Source organism: Cupressus sempervirens, chromosome 1 (genome assembly GCF_028749045.1).
Source record: "Cupressus sempervirens isolate cs-2001-9-10 chromosome 1, ASM2874904v1, whole genome shotgun sequence".
NCBI lineage: Eukaryota > Viridiplantae > Streptophyta > Pinopsida > Cupressales > Cupressaceae > Cupressus > Cupressus sempervirens.
Window position 1 is genome coordinate 894,653,547 of NC_143118.1, and position 24,413 is coordinate 894,677,959.

General features: G+C 34.8%; 1 protein-coding gene across 2 annotated transcripts in view; it reads left to right on the forward strand.

The window, feature by feature from the left end:
- LOC149580742 (protein MOR1-like) overlaps positions 1–24,413 on the forward strand; it is a 47,936-nt gene that overhangs the window by 12,652 nt on the left and 10,871 nt on the right. Inside the window, exons 2-31 of one of the 2 annotated variants that reach the window (XM_089793327.1) lie at positions 5,387–5,492; positions 8,027–8,150; positions 11,241–11,320; positions 11,560–11,737; positions 11,853–11,917; positions 12,156–12,238; positions 12,464–12,549; positions 12,738–12,851; positions 12,949–13,068; positions 13,210–13,312; positions 17,207–17,343; positions 17,510–17,575; positions 17,651–17,771; positions 17,853–17,896; positions 19,143–19,214; positions 19,325–19,420; positions 19,529–19,634; positions 21,625–21,737; positions 21,864–21,951; positions 22,057–22,157; positions 22,271–22,378; positions 22,498–22,603; positions 22,698–22,777; positions 22,880–23,029; positions 23,136–23,211; positions 23,426–23,550; positions 23,651–23,761; positions 23,845–23,994; positions 24,125–24,199; positions 24,303–24,384. In XM_089793327.1, coding sequence (XP_089649453.1) covers positions 5,387–5,492; positions 8,027–8,150; positions 11,241–11,320; positions 11,560–11,737; positions 11,853–11,917; positions 12,156–12,238; positions 12,464–12,549; positions 12,738–12,851; positions 12,949–13,068; positions 13,210–13,312; positions 17,207–17,343; positions 17,510–17,575; positions 17,651–17,771; positions 17,853–17,896; positions 19,143–19,214; positions 19,325–19,420; positions 19,529–19,634; positions 21,625–21,737; positions 21,864–21,951; positions 22,057–22,157; positions 22,271–22,378; positions 22,498–22,603; positions 22,698–22,777; positions 22,880–23,029; positions 23,136–23,211; positions 23,426–23,550; positions 23,651–23,761; positions 23,845–23,994; positions 24,125–24,199; positions 24,303–24,384 — 3,066 coding nt within the window. The remainder of the gene's footprint in view (positions 1–5,386; positions 5,493–8,026; positions 8,151–11,240; positions 11,321–11,559; positions 11,738–11,852; positions 11,918–12,155; positions 12,239–12,463; positions 12,550–12,737; positions 12,852–12,948; positions 13,069–13,209; positions 13,313–17,206; positions 17,344–17,509; positions 17,576–17,650; positions 17,772–17,852; positions 17,897–19,142; positions 19,215–19,324; positions 19,421–19,528; positions 19,635–21,624; positions 21,738–21,863; positions 21,952–22,056; positions 22,158–22,270; positions 22,379–22,497; positions 22,604–22,697; positions 22,778–22,879; positions 23,030–23,135; positions 23,212–23,425; positions 23,551–23,650; positions 23,762–23,844; positions 23,995–24,124; positions 24,200–24,302; positions 24,385–24,413) is intronic. The other variant, XM_089793334.1, reaches the window with a different exon arrangement.

The following is a 24,413-nucleotide window of genomic DNA, read 5'->3' on the forward strand; positions in this document are numbered from 1 at the left end:
CCCGTGATGGCCATTGAGCTAGCAACAGCATTTCCTTCTGTAATTATGTGCTGTATAGTAAATTCATCAAACCCAGTTGGTAAAGCCCTCGCATCCTCAAGAATCCCCTCCACACAGTCCAATCAACTGTCATAACACCTTTAGTTGCTTCAGTTATCAAGTTGGAATCACCAATCTCCAAGGCTATTCTAAGACCCCAGAACAAGATTTACTTTTCCTGGTTGCTAGTGTAATCCTTTAAGGTTCCAGTACGGGCAGCTATTAAATCATCATCGTTATCTCTAATCACACCTCTCCTGACTGCTTTATACCATTTGGCAACACCATCAAAATTTAGTTGTACCAGAATGGAGGACGAGGAGGTTTCCTCTTGGTATTACTTCTGGCAAGTTCTTAGCATTGTCAACCATATAGAAGGCCTCTGAGGGTTTCCAGCTTTTAGCCCGCATACAATCCCAATTGCACACCATCGAAAGTGTTCACAGTATCCCTGAAGATCTGTTGTTTCACTCTTTCCAGATAGACCATGTGACATGGGGGGGTGGAAATTTACTTCCAAAGCTACTTACAAAGAATACATCTGTTAGGGAATTGGAAGCCCCTCTTAACAAGATTATTTTGGGTTAAAATTTTGCCATGTGTAGAGGCCCATCCAAAGAAACTGACTTTTTCGGTAACAGCTGTGAATACCAACCGTTCTTAAGATTGTTATTAATGGACTATGAAAATGAAATATTATTCTCCTCCTCCATTCATTCTTGAATTAGTTGTCTAAAACCTATGATATTAATATTTACTTTAATAAAATTATAACATTCTTTATTTTGCCAATATAACGAACACTGTTTAGCTTGTAACTACATTTAAGTCTTAAGATTTATTATTATTTATATAGTTAATATTTTTTTCCTCGGTAATATTATTTTTATTAATAGAAGAATACATTGAAAAGCTAAGCACTTTACAGAGCCATTTAAGTTCTCAACTAATCAACCAAAATCACCACCAGAGTTCTCATTATAATAATACACTTTTAAGTTCAAAATTAACCACCCAACATTATAGACATTTACATTGCAGAGGATCGAATCCTTCAAAAAATTGTTCAAAACCATTTTATCTTTAAATCTAAGCCATTTCTACCTAACCCGAAAGTAGTTCCTATGATTTCATTACAAAACACAGATAGCATAGAAAAGAACTATGTTTCTCGGGTCCTGGGAAGTGTGTGAAGTTGTGCCTTTGCTGTCGGTGCTCCTTCCACACCATTCTCTGGGACTAGGCTCCTTTGGCCCTTCTAAATCTGTGCCTCATCCTCATCAACACTTGCTTCATGGGAGCAACAACACCTCAAGTCCTGCCCTTCTCTTCATCTCTTCCAGCTTTGCCACAACTTGCTTTAATTCCAGCAGTAATTTCAAAGCTTCCCATCCCCTTCTTGCTTCCTCGTCTCGCTGTGTTTAATTCACTCATCTGATGAAATATCCCAAACAGATATTGATCCGATTCCTTTCTCAAAATATCATTCAGAACATTAACATATGAAGTTGCATTATTAAAACCCAGTAATACAAACCATAGGAAATATCCCCAATAGATATTTATCTGGTTTTTTGAATATAATATTCAGAACTCGAACATATGAAATTGCGTTACATACCAGCAGTATAAAAACCAGTAAATTCTTATAAAACTCCTTAAAACATGTTATTGCATTATACAACAGCAATACAATAACGAACATTTAAAGTCCAATCTTAAACACAGTTTTACAGTCAGATTGGAATACTAAGAAAAGAACCTGTAAGCACACATGAGACACCTAATGTGATGTCTCTACGGACAATGGGTTTGTGTCCACTGTCTGTTGGCTTGAGGGGCTATGTCCTCACATTGGCTGAAAGCTGAAGCTTTCTGAATAACTGTTGCAAGAGAGAAACTGAAAACTGAATCATAAAACAAGCATGTCTGACTGAAAGAGCCTCTCTCCTTTTAATCCACAAAGCTGTGATTCTTAGGCTCCCTCCTGGCTTTTCGTCTTATCCCTCCTTGTCACCTTTAGCCCCCCTTATAATATGAAATTGCCCCTTTTATTCATGCTCTCATAGACAATTTTAATATTATAGGAATATGCCTTTCAATCTTCTAATATCCCAAAAGGGGACATTACATCTGGCCTCCAGATAAAAGGAACAAACTTGTCATCACCCAACTCTTCCTCATTATCAAAGACTTCACTATAGTCCATGCCCTTTCCGGGCATCACCCACTCCAGAATCGATTCAATTCCAACCAAAAAGTCTTTAGGTACTGGAGTCCTCATGCCATTATCGTGGAATAAACATCTGTATTTGTATGATGTCTGTTTGATAGCTGGTCGAAAACTTCTCCCAAAATGAGAACACATTTGGCTAACCATTCATCCCTGAACAGAGACATTCTGTTGAGCCACTCCTTTGTCACTGGTCTGAAGAAAGGATTGTGCTGTTTGGACACCTTTAATGTGAATGATGTTTCCATTCTTTCTGTTACTGAGAGTTCTACAACTTCCACCTGACAACTTCCACCTAACCAGTACTCCTAAATTCTTCACTTATAAAGGCAATAATGACTCCTTTGGCAAGATGTAATAAAATCCTTTTTACACTTGTGCATTCACTGCGATGTCCTTCCTATTAAATCTCTGTCATTTCGGCCAGCTTATAAACAATGAACATTTAATTCATCACCTGTACACTGTTCATCTCTTTGTCACCTTTTGAAGGCTTAATTGAAATAATGGCCAAGCATTTAAATTTTCAACTGAAAGATTCTTAAACTCTTAAACTCTAGCTTCACCTTTACTAGCAAAGGATAAGGCCCAATTAAACAACGGGTATGCCTCTTTATTACCTTCTCTTCTGACATACAAAATTTTATTATCACTCATCACTTATCAATTCTAACTCGTCTCCAATAAGATCTACAAACCTCCGAAGATGCCATGCTTTTATTGTGCCTTCGATTATTGCCTGAATAATGATAAGAGTCACTTTCTGAATGCAACTTAGTAACCCCAAACTCTTTGCTGCCCTGACAGCCAAAAGTGTCGCTGAAGCTTCTGCTACATTGTTGGTTCCATCCTCACGTCGTGCCCCACATTGCAATGGTGTTACTGAACTAGTCCGGGATTATGAATCCTGCCTCTGATGGAGTCAGGGTTCCCTTTAGAAGTCCTGTCTACATTCCACCATCCTTCACTTGGTCTTGACCAAACCACTGACACTTCAACTTTAGATTCTGTATGATTATGTAAGAAACCAAACCCGGACAGCAATAGCAAATACTAATCAAATTTAATTTATGGTTAGAAGTAGTGACCAACGGTTTTACCTCAGCATTTATAACTTTTCTGCAATATGGCAGAACAACAATGCAATAACGTGAATGATCAAAAAGAGACTCAGAAATTGCAGTATGTTTTCTAACACATTCAACCAGATATCCAGTTACCCTGAGTTACATAAAATAATGGACGTTTAGCCACAATATTCAGAAATGTCTACACTAGTCTAAACTTATAATCTTGACATTTTACATAAATAAGCATAAGGCAAAGCAACAATGGCACCTGATGTTGCTGTGAATGGTCTGACTCTTCACTTGATCATGACTTTGATAGAGTCCTGTTTGCTAGCCTGTGTAGTTCAGACTCTTGATGGCCTGTATTAAAATCCCAAATGCTCCCACGACTGCTGCTAATGTCACTCGGACCTGCACTCCAGTTATGCTACCCACAGCCTATCAGAGCTTTCCTTCGCGAAAGACGGATCTCTTTACCTCTCCCTCTCCGTGGTTAGAAAGTAGGATAACTGACTCCTCCAAACCTCCATGTTATGAGCCGGACTGCTGTGTCTGAATGTACGTGATTGTCAGTACACCCTCTCTGCTTTGCTGATACCAGCAATAGCCTCTAAATCGCACCCTGCTGGTTGACTCTGCTGCCTCTAGTTAATCTCAGAAAATCTTTTCCTGTATATGTTTGATAGATCACTTACTTCTGAATGTTGTCCCACAGCTATGATGAATCACCATGCAAGCTCCACGTTTGGTTATGATTGAAGCGTTCGATGAGATGCTGGAGCTACGTCCGGCTTCTCCACTGTCTCAAGGGGTTTTGTCCTCAAGAGCAACCAATGACATTTCTGATAATATTACTTCCAATGGTGACAATCCCAAGAAAGCCCATTGCTTTTATAACCTCGATATGAGGGAGAGCACAAAAAGCTAGGCAATGTGGGATAAAAATCATTTTCGTCTTTTAGTCACTTAAGTTACTTTTTGTTATAAAATGACTTTAAGTTGTAAAATAATTTTATAAATACACTTCATAAAATGAAGTGACTTAACTATAGAAAAGTACTTCAACTTTAAAATATCCCTGATCGAAACCAAATAAATTCTTGTGACTGGCTGGCATCCTCTAGATGAATGCTGTTAGCCTGTCCGGATGGTAAGATAGACCAACAAGGTGACGGAAAGGTCTAGCGCAGAGAAGGGGACATTACAGATTATCATATAGTCTTTGATTAATATATTCATGTGATTGTCTATGATTATCATATGGTTGTATTTGATTAATATACTTGAAATCATTCAAAATAAATAAAACCATAAAAAAATTGTATTATATTTCAGTTTATGCATTAGGAGAAAATTGCTTGAGCCTTCACAGGTCAAGACTATAGTGATAACTTGTCAATTAACTAGATCAAGGAATGCCAACAGAAAGTTTCCTATCAAATGGAATTTAGTAAATTTAATTTTATCTTCAATAATTGATTGAATATGATAATCCTATGATATATTTGGCCTCACGGCATAATAATGACCAGGTCAATGAGGCCTTAATAGTTTTGTATCTTGTTATTGCCATGGTTGTGTTTACTCAGATGAAATCCAGTGTCCTTTCTTATTCATTTTATTAGCAAGCATTTTTCTGGATTGTGAAGCCATAGCTACCTGTATGGTTTTATGGACATGTAAGTTTGGCTGTTCTTCTTAAGACAAGAATATATAAGTAAATCTGAATTTGTTTTCCTTTGTGGGATAAATGCATAATAGGAATTACCGAAATTTGGTTGAGCCTGGCTGTGTAAGAGAGTTAAGATGTTAAGAAATTAATATTTTTTATGTGATGAAATTGTTAGTAAATTGATCAGTCTATTCTTTGTTATATCGACTAATAACCACCAAAACCACATTATTTGAACAAATTCATCTAAATTTTAGAAGCATCTTCTAGGTTGCATCCTTGTAGAAGTCCAAGTCTTTGGCCTTTTACTATGGTTTTCTTAATATATTTCTTCAAGTTTTGATTGGAAGATTGTTTGGTTTGGCTCCTCAGGTCCATATTTTAAGAAATCAGTATCAGATTCCAATGCACCAGTTCAAGAGAAGGCACTTGATGCTTTGATTGCGTTTTTACGTGCAGCAGATGCAGATGTTGGAAGGTAAGCTTTTCTGTCCAGCATTGTCATTCTTTTTAAATTGACCTAGATACCCTTGCTTTATCATATAAGTTTGCTATCATTACAACTAATGGCACGGTCACTTTGAAAGAAGTTTTATTTTGTTTCTTTGAGGTTCTACCTTGTGTTTGGTAGCACTAATGCTATGTTGTCAATATCTAAATTTAATAATGGGGGTTCTATTGGTGCCTTGACCTTTGAAAGCTGTAGCCAAGATACAATAAATAGAAATAACTAACGTATGCTGCAACCATATGATTCTGCCTACAAATACTATATCCTGACCAAAATAACACTAGCAAGAAACATAACCAACTAATCAAACCCTAACCTTAAATCTGGAACATGATAGCAGTTACCAATCACTACATAGCTACAGAAACATCAGCCTTAAAACCAGGAAAACATCAACTAGCTTTACAGCATAAGACACCCCAATGCTCACAGGACTCCTGAGAACTGACAATTTCATCAACCCACGACTCCGAGCGAGCAGACCTGCCAACTTTGTAGCAGACAAGGAAGAGAAATGGACCACGGAACATATTCTTTCTGATGACATGCTTATGAAGATAATGCCATACAAGTGGGGATAATTTGTCACTCCACTTGTAACTGATATAGGCTAAAGTGTCACTCCCCTTGGAACTACTAATGTTAAATCTCAGTTCTTGGACTAGTACCTTGTTTCTTTTCAAATCAAGGTACTGTGATCTACCCCATGTTAGAACTGATGTTAATAGTCATAGAAGCATCTAAGTACAAAGATTTAACATCTGTAGTTCCAAGTGGAATGATACTTCATCTTATTTGTGCAAATTGAGGGATTTCAACAACCTTTCTTGTTGAAATTTTTATTGGTATAAATTTTCTAGGCTAAAATGTCACTTCACTCAAAACTACTGATGCTAAATCTTTGAAAATGGAGTCCTGCTGCTAGAACTTGCCCTAGATCACATTTTTATTCGTGCAGAATGCCAACTTTAGCTATCAAATTCCATCTTCAAATCAAATACACATCAATGGGCTAGAGGTCAAGCATACTGCCTGTCCTTTGGGGATTTGACATCCCTATTAGTATCTTATCAACATTGTTTTATGACATGCCAGTGAACTGGTTTGGCAGAAACAACTGGAGAAGCCACAACTGGAGGAATGCTTTTGGAACATAAAATTCCAGTTCTCTAATTGAGTCCCCTCTACTGGTTGCTTTTGAGTTCTTGTCCACTGTTAAAACTCTCTGTTTGGAAATACAACTGGCAAAGCCAAACACCAGAGTCCTGGCACAAGAATATTCACAGAAGCCTTTGATCAGATGCTATCTCATTCATCGGCACTACTCGCTCACACCTCTCTAGTAAGAGTTCTGCCGTTGCTATCTCCCAATCTACATTCTGCTTCCGAAGTTCTTAGCTGGATACTGTATCTTTATCCTAAATTTCTGCACTGCCCAACTATAATTAAAACTCAAAATTGCACATAAGCCTTCTAGAATTGCTTTTCATTCTGCCTCATTTTTGGTACGGATTTCCAAACAAAGAGATCCTCCATGTCATTTTCCCATGTGAATGTCAAATTATGATAATACCTCATCCAGCCTTTCATGGCCTGCTCCTTGTGGCGATATGAAAATTTAATATTGCAATTCTTTAGGAGAGAGTTGACCACATAATTTTGTTGTTTCCCACCATTTGGCTTTTGGCTTTCCTACTTCCCTATGATTTAATACTCAATCCCTAAATGGCAGAGTGCTAATGCAAAGCTATTCGATTAGACTTAGAACTTGGAGTTAGATTTCTGATACCGAAGTTTTCACAATCAAATATTTTCTGTATAGCATTTAGTTTTTTGTTAATATTATTGTCCTTTTTGTGCTACAAATAGATGCTTGCTCTTCTGTTTTTTGGCTTTAACAGATCTTATTATTGGTCTTTACTTCATATATTGGTTTCCTTATTTGTAATTATGATGATTTTTTTAATAATATTTTTCAAGTTTATTTTTTGATTTTTCTTCTTATGTTTATGTTGTTTTAGTTAATTTGATTTTGATTTGAGGTGTGTTTTATAATTCTGACGATTCCTGATTTTCTTTTAGTTTTCTTTTCATTGTTGTCTTTTGTTCTATTGATTTTCTTTTCTTTCATCTTTAATTACATTTTTAATAGGTTTTTTCACAATATACAGTCCATATTCTCCTTTCCTTTATAAGGCCCGATCTACAATTTATTATTGCTTTTTCCTCTCCCAGTGATGGATCCTTTGGTGTGATTCAAAATAGTGGGTTTAAAAAAAAAATATGAGCACATTTTATTCCCGAAGCACATACATTAAAATTCCTTTTATATTATCAAATGCCATAGGGCCTATTTTTCTTTTCTGTAGGTCATCTTACTTGTTCAAACTGTAATTATGAAATTGTTTGTTCCCAACATGAACTAATAATTTCATTTGAGGCTATAAGCTTAATATTCTGTTGCTGTTTGATAATCCTTCACCTCACTTTCTGGACTGCAGGTATGCAAAAGAAATCTGTGATGCTGTTGTTTCAAAATGTCTGACCGGAAGGCCAAAAACAGTGGAAAAGGCTCAAACTGTGTTTTTGTTGTGGGTGGAGCTGGAAGCATCTGATGTATTTCTGGTTAGTTAGCATTAATTGGTTAGGATGTGAGATATGAATATTTACAATTATATTGCTCTCATTAAGTTTATATAAATTGTGTAGCTCAATTATTGATGGCTAGTCTGCAATATTTGTTTATCTGTATTGTATATATCAGCTCTTTGTATGTTTTTGCTTGTGTTTTAAATGATTTTCATTTTTTTTTAAAGGAATCAGATCTAACTATACCATTAGAATACATTTGTGTATGATTGTGTGGTTTTGCATTTTTGTGTGTAGTACACAAGGATATGTATTAATGCTATGCAAAACTAAATAACTACATACATGGTGGCAATAATACAAGAGTATAAAGCTGTTCTTGTTCTCTATCAAGCCTTTGCTCCTCACATTGAACTTGAGTCTGCTATCAACTTACAGAACTTCCGAAAGGAAATGAGGCTTCTGCAAAAGAAGAAAGACAAGAGATCACCTCGTCTTCATAAAGTTGCTTGAAGAAAATAGCATATCATTTTTGATCTAGCCAATTGTCAGATATGGACTGGGAGGCAGAGATTAGTGGATACCTTGGTTGTGGGGGTGCAAGTTGTGGGTATGGAGATTGGGAAGATATTTGCACTTGTTGAGGCTGTGGGTAACAGAAAGGTTATACTGAACTGCAACATAGACTACTCCAAGATTACACTTCACAGCATAATTTACAAGCTTTCTGAGTTTCACAAGTTTAACTTGCACGTTTTTACAGAGAGAAAAATACCGGGTAAAAGTGTTGAAGCAGGTAAAACATTGGTTAAGACACATCGTTCACACATAGGTTTTGCTGTAAAACCATGCATTTTAATTTTTAGTACTTCATATGTTGCTGAGTTTTTGCCAAGCTTTTGTTGAGTATTTGCCTAGTCAAAGATTTTGGGCTTGCGGATAACTTTTCAAATCCAAGCCTGCAAACTCTGCTTTACAGCAGGCATGTTATTTAATTGGTGTATTCAAGGGTATAAATTAATTGCAACAGATATCCATGTTGCTGGGGATAATGCCAGTGCAGTCAACTTCGAAATAATATTTTGGAGGGATGATGCAATTTTTCTCTCTTCCCAAGTAAAACTTTATTTCCTTGGCAATTACAAGTCTAATCATCAGTAATGATTATATATATATATATATATATATATATATATTTGTCCATCACAGTTTGAATAATAAAAAAGATCAGATCAGAACAGGCTTACAAATAATTACAGACATACAGTCTTCACCTTTGACCCAAATTTCAAGGTCACCGGGAGATGGGGAGACTTAAAGGTCTCCGGTACGACAATTTTTCAAAAATAGGAGATGGGGTTACTTGGAGACAACAATTATTTTTTTAATAGTTTAAAGAGTTTAATTCTAAATACAAAATTTGAAAAGACTAATACTGTAAAACTAAAAGACTAAAGTAAATAATAATAGTAATGTCACATTAATACAGAGCAAAATATTTCAAAACTCACATAATCACAATATTATATCTCATTGGTCTTAATTTTTTGCATTAATAACATTAAAATGAGAGCTATAATACATAAAATTATTTAATATTATATTTTACATTTATATTATATCAGTAGACTTGGGGGAGACTTTACTTTTTGGAATAGGAGATTGGGAGGCTTCAGGAAACTTTGTGACAAAGTCTCCAACCTCTTTTGGGGTCTCCAGAGATGCGAAAAGTATCCGAGATGGGTCTCGGTCTCTGAGACGTGACTTTTAGGGGGGAGACGGGTCTCCTTGTAACCATGGACCCAATCTTACAGTCAAAGGCATTACAAACTTCTAAGACAAAGCCCAAGCCGAACCAAACATTCAATCCACGTCGAACTTCATTTACTGAGCTAGAAGTGTATTTTCTCTGATAGGCTCAGTAGTAGTTGTGGCAACAATGTTCACTTTCTCTCCATGAAAGAAGCAATTTCCAGCAAAGAACTGAACAGATAGAACGATGATGAAGACTTCCAAGGCAACCAGCTCTGGGTTTCTGTCATGTAAATGGATCTCTTTCTATGCCAACCCCATGGCAAGAGAGTAAGCCCAAGCTGTGATGGCAGAAGAAGCACTCAAAGCCAAACTGTCTACTGTGCACACTCCAAGATGATGGAGCCCTGAAAGACATGAAGCTGCTCCTGCAACTCCCACTATCGGAGAAAAGATGGCCATAAAGCCAGTCACTTTATTACCCATTGGAAAAAACAATAGTGAGAATGAGAAGCCCACTCGTATTTTGCTTTTGGTTCCAGTAATATAACGATGCTGTGGCCTTATTGAGTGCCAGCTATATATGGTATTCAAAGAAGGCAGTCCAGTGCAGGGCAATGAAGAATATGGTGAGCAGTATTATTCCCTTTCTAGGCTACTTGTCCACACAGGCTGGTGAAATCAACAGCAAAGAAATACAAAACAGCAAGGGACCACCAACATTAGTGGTCAAGAAACTAGTACTTAGACAAGAATGGGAACAGGAACCACAAAGGGCAAACATTGAGTAATAAGGTAAACTTTGCAACTTGTGAGGAGACAGATGAGCTGCATTCTTCCGTCGAGTCAAACAACTTGTGTTATCCTTATCTTAATAATTTAAAAAGTTGAATGAAGTTGCATCCATCTCCCTTGTGATAATCATGTGTTTTGGAGCAAATATTATAGTTGTGGTGTAAGAAGAGTCAAAGTTAGGAACATAAAGATGCATGAGTGATGATCTTGCATGAGGAACACATTCAATATTTTTGCTGCAAGATTTGCAACATGTTACAATCAATTAGGCCCTAGCTCTGTCACTAATAGATGATACCATTTACTAATTAATTTAATAAAGCCCACGGGTAATTGTTGCTTATTTGCGTATTTTGCAATTTTGTTAAATTTGTTGAATAAATGTGAAATATATTGTAGAATGTTACATGCAATACTGATTTTATATTTTCATTTTATTTAAAGAGAAATGCAATGGTGACATTTTGGGATTTGGATTTTTAAACGATGATAAGATTTTTTGTTGCATGCTTTTTAATTATGTTGGTGTTAGAGAAGCGATTCTTCCTCTAATGTGTTGTGTACACTTATTGAATCCAGGAAGCAATGGAAAAGGCAATTAAAAATAAAGTTGCAAAGGCAGTGGTGCCAGCAATAGATGTTATGTTTCAAGCTATCAGGTATGTAATGTTATTTACTTTGAGAATGGCTTTAGATCTATTTGCATGATTGTGTTTGGATCTAATGTTTAATTGTGTTTTGCCATAGACATTAAATTTTTATTAAGTTTTTAATATTTATATTTCTGATGTTTCATTGTGTTTTGCCATAGACATTAAATTTTTATGAAGTTTTTGTATTTCTAATGTTTAGTTGTGTTTTGTCATAGACGTTAAAATTAAAATTTGTATTATGCCAGTGAATTTGGGACAAAAGTTGTTTCCCCAAAGAAGATTCTAAAGATGCTTCCTGAGCTTTTCAATCACCAAGATCAAAATGTGCGTGCATCATCAAAAGGTCTCACCTTAGAACTGTGTCGGTGGATTGGAAAAGATGCTGTCAAATCAATTTTATTTGAAAAAATGCGAGATACCATGGTGTGTACTTTAAAAAAAAAAAGATATAATTAACTTAGAGAACCATTGTGTTGCTACTTAATATTTCATTGTTTGATGTTTTCTTGTAACCTCAAATTTATGCCATTTCCTGTAGAAAAATGAGCTGGAAGCAGAGTTGGCCAATGTTAGTGGGGTTCCTAGGCCCACCCGTAAAATAAGGTGATTTTTAGTGTTTTATATTTAGTCTCATTGTTATACTGAGCAGGGAAAACACTTTTCCTTAGGGAAGTCACACAGTTTACAAAAAATGCTATGTGTAAGCTCTATAAGGGGCAATGCTAATCTCTAATATTAATACAGATTGAGGTGCGCTAGTCTTTGACTATTGAGAGTTTAATTTGTTCATTGTTAAATTCAAGTCTATCCAGAACCAAGTGACATTGTTTTTGTCTATCAGATCAGAGCAAGATAAAGAAATTGAGGTAGAAGCCATGGCAGAAGTGGCTGGCTCTGTACATGCAGAGGAATCTGCAGATGCAGGTAGTTAATGTAGTTTAGTTGTTTTTTTTTGTGCTTAGAAGTCAGCATAGTGCCTTAAATTGATGCTGCAAGGCACAATGTTTGTAATAATTTTTATAGTGGAGCAATATTTATTTAATTTAATAGTCTCAATGTCTCATTAGTTAACAATCTTGTATCTTGTTTGTTGTTATTATTATATAATTATATTGACATGAACTTTATCTTTGGGATTTTATGTATTAGGCCCACAAGAAATTGATGAGTATGAGCTGGTTGATCCGGTAGACATATTAACTCCTTTGGAAAAGTCAGGCTTTTGGGAAGGCGTGGTATGTTTTTGAGGTTTCAATTTTTTTATTGATTATTATGTTTAATGTGTTCTGCGATGTTGCATGTCCTTAGTTGAATCAAAGAACAGAGGATCCAACAATATTCAGCAGCATTTTTTAGTCAGGGTTAGATTGATTTCTTGTAGTGGTTTCTTTAATAATGTTATTAGCTTTTTTAACCATTTTAGAAAGCAACAAAATGGTCTGAAAGAAGAGATGCAGTTGCAGAACTTGCCAAGCTTGCCTCGGCAAGAAGAATTGCTCCAGGAGATTTTTCTGAAGTTTGTAGAACATTGAAGAAGGTAATCTTCAGGATGTTGCAAACAATTTTCAGGGCTCGATGTCTGACATACCAACAAAAAAGCTATAGTTACTTATAATTTCCTGCTGTGAGTACAGCTCATAACAGATGTTAACATAGCTGTGGCTGCGGAGGCTGTCCAAGCAATTGGGAATCTTGCTCGAGGATTAAGAAAAGATTTTAGTGGAGGATCACGCTTGCTTCTGCCAGTTCTATTGGTAAGATCATCTAATAGTAAATATTGTATGTGTGTATGTATGCTAAGCATGTAAATTAGCTGTTTGGCCTATAGAAGGCATGCTGTTCTCAAGATTGGGTTGTAAGAAGTTGTCATATGTCTCTTTTAATCTGGATTACAGGAAAAGCTGAAAGAAAAGAAACCTGTCATGGCAGAATCTCTCACACACACTCTTCAGGCTATGCATAAAGCTTCTTGTCTATCTCTTGTGGATGTCACTGAAGGTTGGTTCTTCTGGGGATTGATTATTTATTCAGCTGTGGGAAGTCATGATCCAAAACATACAAATATACATTTATATCCGTTTATTGATGAGTGTACGAGTTTTTGTTTATACGCACACCTATCTGCACGTATAATATGTTTGTATTTAACTAAAAATGGTTGTATTTATATCAATAGTAATAAAAACATATAGATCTTGTAATTTGAATAAAAAAACATACTAGTATGCATTTACAAAGAAATCATGGTTCCCTTCTACTAAAAGCACTTTTCCATGGAGTTTCCAAAGGATGGCTTCCAGTGTTAGGGGGGCGAAGAATCTAAATTTGGGTACATTGTCCAATATAATAAATTAAATATTTTAATATATATAATAATAAATTCTATCCTTTTGTTATTTATATTAATAAAAAACAGTAATTTTTTGATTAGTAATATAATAGTGCAATTTTTTTTTTAAATTTGCAAACTTTTAGATTTGTTTTAAATTTTAATCAAAGAAATGAAAATGCAAGAAAATTTAACAAATGCATCTTTGCTGGCCACATTACTTGTATTGTCCCCTTGTGCTCTCTTGTAGGGTTTGTGTTAAATATCCCAAATTGATTATATCTTAGGTATGATGGAAATATATTGGGAGGTGAAAGAACCCTCATATGATCTGGATAAAGGAGTCCGAGTATAATGCTAAATTAATCTTGATAGATGAAATCATTACAATTGCAATTACTACTATAGTGAATTAAGGATGATAATTGCTGTTTCTAGGTTTGTCTCTTTGAATGTGCAATGACCCTTTTATCAATTTGGTAATGGAACTGATTTATCACTATTACTATTCTTTTCAATTGTTATATCTGCTGTTTTGTATTTCTTTAAACTTAGATCCCTTTGTTGACTGCAGACTTATTCTACTATATTCCCTTGTGATGTTCCTAGTAATTGTATGAGTTACTGATTGCTGGCTGTTGATGGTATTCTTCATTGCTGACTCTGTTATCTCCCGCTGATTGGACACTTACCATATAAAATGTTATTTCCCTGCTTCCCTCCTTATTCCCAGTATGCCGAATGCTATTAGTACTTGTATTCGGAATGAGGAGTCTTTCCATAAAAGTCATGTCCCATAATAATGTTTAATCACAGCTCTTAGCAACAATGCATCATACCTCGTAGTTTTAACCCTTGCTTGGAAATCATCATTGTTTTCCCCAAATTAAGTTATTGACTATGGCTGCGATTTGCTTAAAGACAATTATATCTTAATGATGATCAACTGTGATTGGATTATTTTCAATTATATCTGAGATAATAGATAAATAAGCAATCACTAATCCAGATCCGACTTGGTGCTCCTTAGTCATACCTTTTGTTTCTTTTAGTATATACTGTCATTAGCAAAAACTGCTATTGGTATGGGTTTTATCCTTCCTAATCACCATCAAGAATAATAGGGTAGGCTGTGGTGTTTTGTAGTTTAATGTTTTGTATTATACTTTTATTTATATTTAATATTTATTATAATATATTTCAGTTTATATTATGAATTTCAGTGTTAAGGGTATTAATTAATTAATATATTATGATAATATCATCAATTATATTGATTTATATTATTTGTTATTTGTTATTTATTATTCATTTATTAATTCATACAATATTAATTTTTCTTGGTTATAATTTTGATTTTATTAAAAGATAAAGAAGTATTACATAAATTTGAGGAGTTTTTTGAAACCAGCTTTGGACTTGAAACAGCGAAGTCATAGCTATGAACAATCCATCTTAAAACCTAACCACTGTACTACATTGTAGACTCATTCCATGAGTTCTGCCACTGCCATTACACAAAGATGTACAATTTAACGTCAAGTTTACAAAATTGGGCATTCAATGATGGCTGAACACCCCAAAAAACTAGAGCATAATTAATAATAACAATCATTACAAACTTGACAGTTACAACTCTGTCGATGATGAGCTTTTCCCGTGTAATCTACAGATCTGCATTTTACATACAATTTCATTCCTTCCTGGATGTTTTAGATACTTAACATGATCCCACCAAATGTCATCTACAATCATTTGCTTAATGGTTGCTGCTCTTGTAGTGGTAGATTGTGTCCATTGTGACTGATTTGGGCCGATAACCGTATTGAGGAATCCCCCACAAATGGCTTTTCACTCAAATTGTATGAACTCAAATAATTATTTTTACGAAGATGACAAATCCAAAGATAGCATACAACACCTTGAAGATGTTTCATACTTATTTCCAAAAGTGAGAGTTGGAGAGTTGGAATAGCTGAAGTTTGAAAACAAAAACATATAAATACCAAGAACATCAAAACAAAAAAAAGAGATTTCATTTGTAAGAAAATGTAAGGGAAAAACCAAATAGGAAATAATTGTAGAATTTTTTTCTAGGATCCCCTTGAAAACAAATGACCACTTGCAAATGTGTAGGAAAAGCATGCCAACCAACTTGGAACATTTGACTATCAATCTTGAACTCTGAGTTTTCAATGGGGGATACTATTTTTTTTGTTTCATTCGCAATATGGAAAAGGAGTTGTTTTCACTGATTGGATGTCATGTACATTGAATTTTATGGTTAGGGGGTGAATGGCACTTAAAGACAAAAAAGTTAAAAAAGGTAAAAAATGAAAAAAGTAAGTAAATTTGCTTTTTCGATTCATTAGCCGACCATATTCTGTCAAGGTTTATTTGGGACAGACTCCACACACTGTGTACAGAATCTTGCCCGAAATCACAGGGGGATTAGATAAAGACCCTGATCCCAGATAGGATCCGGACTAGGACTGGGGTATGCTGCCAGAAAACCGGTAACATAGAAATAATATAAAGCATTTTTTGTGTACTACATATTTTTTATTTTGCATTTTTTGATGATATGGATAATGATGGGATAGCCCTGCAGATTGCTCATATAGTTCACTCTCCTGATTTACAATACAGGACATAGATCCCAACTAACCAAGTTGTTAACAATGTCAGGATTTCAGACAGTGGATTTTCTTTGGAGTACAGAATGCCAGCTGTTTATGACATGATTTAGGTTGCACAGAAGTCTTTCATATGTAGCATTCCATACAGTGCATGTTCAGCTATGCATGAGCCTCCTTGGAAAGTTTGGTGTCGATGTTGCTACTTACTTCTGCTTGTGGTTCTTAATGTGCCTGGTTCACCTTTGAATGTTACCATTTTCCTTCTTGTCAATGTTCATCGCTAGAAACTGCTGTCATTGCTGATATGTGCCTTTAGTGGGAGGAAGCGATGGTCACTGAACTTAGTCCTACAAACCAATAGGGGTACATGGTTGCATTACATGGTTGAACTTAGTCCTCTTTATGATGAGGTGGACTAGTTGTGTTTATCAAGATTAAATTTCATTTTGATTTTGCAACAGAATATGAGGAATTACTTGGGAAGATGTGCTTACGAGTTGTGAATGTGCACATGGGGATATCTAATTTCAACTCTTGATTTCACGTTTTCTTATAATAACCTGAAGGAATGAGTGATCTCAGATTTATATCTGCACCTACTTTGAATCCGTTAAAAGAATATTGAAATATAATGAAATGGACAAGATTTTAATTTTTTATATTTATAAATGTGCCTCACTATTTTTTTAAGCCACTGCAAGTTTTCAATATTCTGGAGTCCTTAGAAAGCTAAGACTTTCAGATTTGACAATTTTATATAAATTGGTTACTTCAAATGCATATATGAATGGGCGTTCAAATGTTTTCTATGTCATCATTCTGCATTTCTGATTTTGAAAAAAAAACCCAAATTGCAATTTTAAAATTTCAAAGACATTTTTATTTGTTAGTTGAGGAAATTGTTGTTTCAAATATTTCTTGCAGACGTGAAAACTGCCACCAAGAACAAAGTTCCTTTAGTACGCTCTCTGACGCTAAACTGGGTAGCCTTTTGTATTGAGACAAGCAACAAAGCTGCAGTTCTGAAACTGCATAAAGACTATGTTCCAATTTGTATGGAGGTAAATACAATATTTGTCATCTCTACAGTTGAAGTAATTTTGAAGTTGAAATGAATGCGTATACTATTAATTTCTTAAATATTATGCATAAATGTTGTGTGAGTTGGGTATGCATCTCTGTCAGTGTTGACCATTATCTTAATAGTTTTTGGTTTAATATTGTTAGTGCCTAAATGATGGAGCTCCAGAAGTTAGAGATGCTGCATTTTCGGTATTGGCAGCTGTGGCAAAGGTATGCCAATGTTAATATATGTTATTTTGGATTTTTTTAAGGTTGATGCTCATTGGACTTGTGGTTTTGCATTAGCTTGTTGGAATGAGACCTTTAGAAAGATCATTGGAAAAACTTGATGAAGTAAGAAAGAAAAAGCTTTCAGAAATGATTGGAACATCTGGGAGTGGTCAAGCCACAGCTGCACCTTCATCAGGTAATATACGTGACTGTATTATTTTTTCTCAAGAGAGACATTGGCTACAAGTATCTGAATTGAATTGGTGTTGTTGCTCAGGTTCATCACGAGCTGGAGCTGGTGGTGTGACATTAAATTCTGAGGTGATACTTTGGCTATATTTAGGATACTTTAAAAATCAAGTCATTTTTGTGTACATTCAACTTTTTAAAATTTAAATGGCTTCTTGTTTATTTTCATGGCGATAGTTTTGAAAATCCAGCTATTGAGAAACTCATTGTTAGAAAGGCAAGAATTGGAAATTGAGATTTTCATGGGTTATGTTTCTTAATTTGAAAGTTGAAACCTATGTATGATGTTTGACTATCCGTCAGCACATCAAAAGCAAAAACATTGGAGCCCCATCTTTGACTTGGATTTTGTGGCTTTGCAACTCAAATCAATACATAAATTCCTTAAAAAACATAAATTATATGCACGACAGTTACAAACCATATCGAATTTCAAGCACTGGCTAGACCATGGGGAAACAATCTATCGTGGTCTGTTTGGACATGTTTTTACTTTAGGAGGCTTTAAGAAATGTCAAATTAGTCAATTTATGTCAGGACTTGTATGTTACTAAAGTAGCCTTCAGAATAGTGATGATGAGTTATTACCTAAGTCACAAGGTTCAAATTCGGATTCTTGTCAATCACAAAATTTGGATCAAACTTGGCAAGGGTAAAAAAATTGAAATTCAGATGAAAACCGACATTAAATTTAACTTATATAAATTTATTTATTTTTGAATATAAGTAATATTCACAAAATTGTCAAAATAGTTTGACATTGCTAAATAATTAGACCAAATAATTCAATATCATTTTAAAATAAAATAATATTATTATACATAACAATATTGCATTTAATATCATAAATTTCTGATGAAGTTTGAAAAGGGTAAAAATTCTCTGAAATTCGAACTCCATGAATGAATTTTGGTGTATCCTATGACTTAGGTTATTACCATCACTTATTCATTATGAATTGCATGTTTACTGAAAGTCTATTTGATGCAATTTTATTGAGAATCTTAAGCAGAATAAACGAGGTTATGATGACTGTAGTTAATAGCATTGCAAATGTTGGGTATACGAGTATCTATAAGTTTTTTGATTTTCAGTTCATAAGAATGTGCTTTTAGATAATGCAATGCTGCATTTAGATCATAATGTTAAAAGAAACGATAAAAAAAGATAAAGAGATTCTGATGTGCTGACAGGAACAATTTCTTATTTAGAATTCTCAATAAATAAGAATCTCCCTAGATAAACATGCCATTAGTGTATATACCATCAATAGAAGTATCCTAGGGGATATTATTTAATCCTAATGTCTGTTATGCAGGCTGGTGAGAATGGCTTTGCCAAGAAATCTGCTGCAAGCATGCTAAGTGGGAAGAGGCCCCTCCAACCTAGTGTAAGTTGTGCTTGTTATAACTATTTTTCTTCTACTTAAGTTTACTATTGTGTTTTGCTTGAAGTTTAAATTTCAGTCCTCACCATGTTTTGAATGCAATGAATATAAAGAAAGCTGTGCCAGGACGGTCAGGTGGAGGAAAAAAGACTGATGGGAATACCCAAAACAAGGCTGTTTCTCAAGTTGAGACACCTGAGGACATTGAGGTATTTACAGAAAGGGTTCAAATTTTAGTAAACTTATTAGATGATTGCTCTTAGTGAATGTTGGCAGATTTGTTTACAATAGTGTTTGTTCATTTTCATCCGTTACAGCCAGGGGATATGAGTTTGGAGGAGATTGAAGGAAGAGTAGGTTCTCTTTTTCAAGCTGATGTACTTCCAAATTTAAAGAGTTCAGTTTGGAAGGAGCGCCTTGAAGGTTTGGTTCTATAGAATTAACATTATTGTTATTTTGATTATTAAGATGTGTGTTTTATAGAGCTGACTCCCAATTAAAATTAACAAAAACTATAAGAGTCTATGAAAAGGTTAAACAGCCACAAAAATAAATCCAGGAGGATTAACATTATTACAATGATCTGTGTCTTGCTGTAGTTGTTGGAATCAGTGAGCATATGAATAGCACAATATTAAAAACCACAGGCTATCTAATAATTTTATCAAGAATGCCGAGCAAGATTACACTGTTTATAGAATAGTGTTTTTAATAATTCTTTGATTCCCATGAATAATCAACCACAAAAAGCAATCAACCATTAATTACATTGCAACATATGAACTGCAAACAAACAGAGCTTTTGGATCAGCAGATCCAATAGTAATTTTTTATTATACACTATACAGAAAATAGTAACTGTTATGTTTACCCAATTTACCATAGCATTTTCAAAAGCAGTGATCATTTTACTCTCTAGCCAAACAATATATAATTAGGTTCTCCATGATCTTTTCAAGTTGGCACTGTTAATTATGTTGTTGATTTCAGCTATGGCTATTCTATCTTCTAGTTGTTCTTGATTATGCTTTTATGATTAAATTTATGTGCGATTCCTATTTTCTGTTTATTGATATTGAGATGAAGATTATATTTTTATCGTCTGATTTGCCCATTCCGCTTGGTCATTCTGGGGATTGATGGATCACAATTGCATAGGAACTGCCCTTCCTGGAAAAAAGTTACAACAATGCATCCCTGTGTAAAATCTTCAGTTCCATCCATAACATGTTTGTAGTATTTTTTTAAAATTTCCAGAAATAGTTTTCAATAGTTTTTAGACTAAGATTTTTTTTTGTACTATGGAAGCTTGAAATAATTTTTCAATGCCTATATGGTTATAACATTTTACAGAACTTGCTACGAGGATGTACAATCAGAATAATGCTTCAGCCTGGACAAAGTAGCTCAAATGCAGGTTGTAAGATAATATTATAATCTTAATAAAAATATGATATAATAATGTATAAAACTAAATAAGTGAAGTTCTGTTTTGCTGAGGCTGCTCATAAATTGATGGAAGTAGATAGCATGTTGGACTCAGAAAAACCAATTGCAATCAAAGAAACATATTGCACAACATGGGCCACCGATATTGCATCATTTCTTTTGTTGCGACTATTTATGACGAGTTGCAGGGACAAATAAATGGAAAGGGTTGCTTCAATGCACATCATATTGATTGATTCTCTCTGTTCCCTGAACAGAAAAAAGATTCAGCATTTTTTCTAAGTCTGCAGGCTTTTGTTTGTTCTTTTCCATGGGTATGGCTTTAGCTTGCCCAGGATGGATCCACAAGTGACCTGGGGTGCCAGGGCTGTCTCATTCCGAGTCTTTACTAGTCAAATTGGATTAATCCACAAAAAAATCTATCAAAGATTTGGTAAATGAAACTGCCATGATGCTTTGACATCAATTTGAAGGCTTACTGATGAAGATCCAGTACTGCACAAAAGAAAGACTGTCTAGTATAGTGCATATTAGGAATGATTACTGTTGTACAATTTAGCTAGCCTGTGGCAAGAGTAGATTGACTTCAATGACTCAAGAAACCTGCAAATGACAAACACGGATAGATAAGTTTTATTTAGTTGATGCAAGTTTGCACTTACATCCTGGATTCTACTTCATCACTAAGGCTTCCACAAGGCAAAATGCAGAAGGCACAATATAGTGTTTTAGGGCCAGTGCTGTTTTTTATTATTAAACTCTCTGCAAGGTAAAAATTAAAAGAAAGGGCCTTATAAAAAATATAATATTTAGTTATAAAATAAATGTTTTTAAATTTAAAAAAAAAAAAAAAAAAACCCTTACTGTGCAACATTGAACTAATGTTTGAGTCCAAATGTATGTCCTCTAAATTGTTGATATTTCTGGAGTTCTTTTGTTTGACTTGGGTTTGTTTGATACACAGCAATGACTTCTCTGAAGGAAACAGTTGAAGGCTTGAGTAATCTTGATCAAAATGCTGAAATTTTGGTCCGTTTACTTTCTACTCTTCCTGGATGGAGTGAAAAGAATGTGCAGGTATAAGTCCTCTTTAAGGCAAGATTTTTGGAGATTTTTTATGTTTAATATCTTGGAAGACTCTGTGTTCCCAATAACTTGTTCTGTACTCTGGTCCAATTGTTTTTAGAACTATTACTGTTGCAGGTTCAACAGAAGGTTATTGAGGTTGTTACACACATAGCTTCAACTGTCTCAAAATTTCCGAAGCGATGTGTAGTTTTGTGTATTTTAGGTATGGTGTATACATGCTGAGATTGTAAGTAGGTGCAAAAATCATTCTTTATTTTAATTTGATGTAGGGATGCAGAAGTTAAAGAAATGTATATGTTTTGTATAGGTGTTTCTGAGAGGGTATCTGATATAAAAACGCGTGCCCAAGCTATGAAGTGCCTTACTGCTTTTTGTGAGGTGGTGGGTCCTAGCTTTGTGTTTGATCGAGTAAGTTGAAATTTCATTTTCTATTTAAAAGCCTCTTGATTGTTCTGCGGTAATTAATTATGATCTTTAAGTGCCTTTTGCTGGTCTATATTCTTGATTTTCTGTAATTGCAGTTTTTTAAGATCATGAAGGAACACAAGAATCCTAAGGTGATGAGTGAAGGTTTACTGTGGATGGTCACAGCTGTGGAAGATTTTGGGATTTCACATATAAAACTCAAGGTACTTATTTTAATTACTAGGTTATTAATTGATATTCTATCTGTTGTTGAATGGTCTGGTTATCTTGATTTTTAATTTCTTTCCGAATGTTATTGTAATCTCAATCTGTAATGTTGTAGGATGTAATTGATTTCTGTAAGGATATTGGCTTGCAATCTAGTGTCGCAGCCACAAGAAATTCAACAATCAAGCTTATTGGCATTTTGCATAAATTTGTTGGACCAGGTTGGTTGTATAATTTGAATTGTATTATTCATGTTTGTCTACTAGGACAACTCATTTGTGATAGTGAACTGAAATTTAATTTTTGTATGCACAGATATTAAGGGATTTCTGGCAGATGTAAAGCCTGCACTTTTGAGTACTCTTGATGCTGAGTATGATAAAAACCCATACGAGGTGACTGGCTAATTCTTGATGATATTTGTATAATAGATTGTTATGTTTTCAGAATTTTTTCGGTGTAATTGCTTATTATGTATTCAATGCTACAATACACAGGGACCTGCTGCAGCTCCAAAGAAGATAATAAAAGCTATAGATTCAGCTTCACTTTCTGGTGGGACTGGCTCTGATGGCCTGCCACGTGAAGACATAAGTGGAAAGATTACATCTAATCTAATTAAGAATTTAGGATGTGCTGATTGGAAGGTATATAATTCTCTAATATTTTAGTCTGTAATGGTATCATTTTTGCACACAACTTATAGTTTGCAGAAAACATTTCAAAGATTTTCTTCTGCTTCTGTGCTATCAGGTTCGTCTAGAATCAATAGAGTCAGTAAACAAAATTCTTGAAGAAGCGAACAAACGTATCCAGCCTACTGGAACTGGTATGTGTTTCATTTCTGACTTATGGGTTAAGTGTAATGTTTATAGTACTACTGTGGCTAAATAGCTTTTCTTCTATAGCAAAATGAAAAACCTACAATATGCAGTTTTTTAATTTAGATGCTAAAAGGGTTAACTGCTAGTAGCCTGGGTAATAAAACTGTTTTTGTATAGATTGAATAAACTGTGATGTGATTGCCCTTTTCACTGTTGCAGTGGAATTATTTGGAGCATTGAGAGCTCGTTTGTTTGATTCAAACAAGAATTTGGTGATGACCACTTTAACCACCATAGGGAATGTTGCATCCGCAATGGGTTCTCCAGTTGAGAAGAGCAGCAAGGTTTATAATTCACTATTAGATTTTTGATGCCTAAAGTATGGATTTCACTATTAGTTTAAATGTTTGTCTGATTCACTCCAAGGTTCTTTGTAAAATGCAGGGTATCCTTTCAGATGTTCTTAAATGCCTTGGTGATAACAAGAAACTAATGCGGGAAAGTACTATCAAGGCGTTGGACTCATGGGTTTCTGTAGTTCAACTGGATAAAATGGTACGTTCTTTTAGGTTAATCATTTTAAAAATAATTTGATTGTTATTTGGCATTCTGTATTTCAATGATGTCTTCTATGGCAGGTCCCATACATAGCTTCAGCATTGTCAGATGTCAAACTTGGTGCTGATGGTCGTAAAGATCTTTTGGACTGGTTAACAAGGCAACTTACAAAACTTAGTGATCAACCCGACCTTAACCAACTTTTGAAGCCTACAGCATCTGCACTTTTGGTATGATTTTTAATTTGGTTACCATTTGCTATTCACACATTTATTCATCACTTGTCCTTCCTATGTGCAATGCCTACGATAAATGTTTTATTCTAGTAAGATGCTTATTCAGATTATTTGTACCATTCAGGATAAATCTGCAGATGTCCGGAAGGCTGCAGAAGCTTGTATTTCTGAATTAATTCGAGCTTGTGGACAAGAAATGGTGGGTCATAGTCAGGCTTTCCAATTATGGACTTGATTATTTTTCTCTTCCTGATTTGGGGCAAGGGGTTTAATCTCTTATTTAATTTATATTTTTGACTCAGGTAACCAAAGGCTTGAAGGATTTGCAAGGCCCTGTACTGAGCGCTGTACTTGAACGCCAGAGATCTGCAGGTGCACTACAAGGTATTGTTTAAATGTTTTTGTGTGCCCAA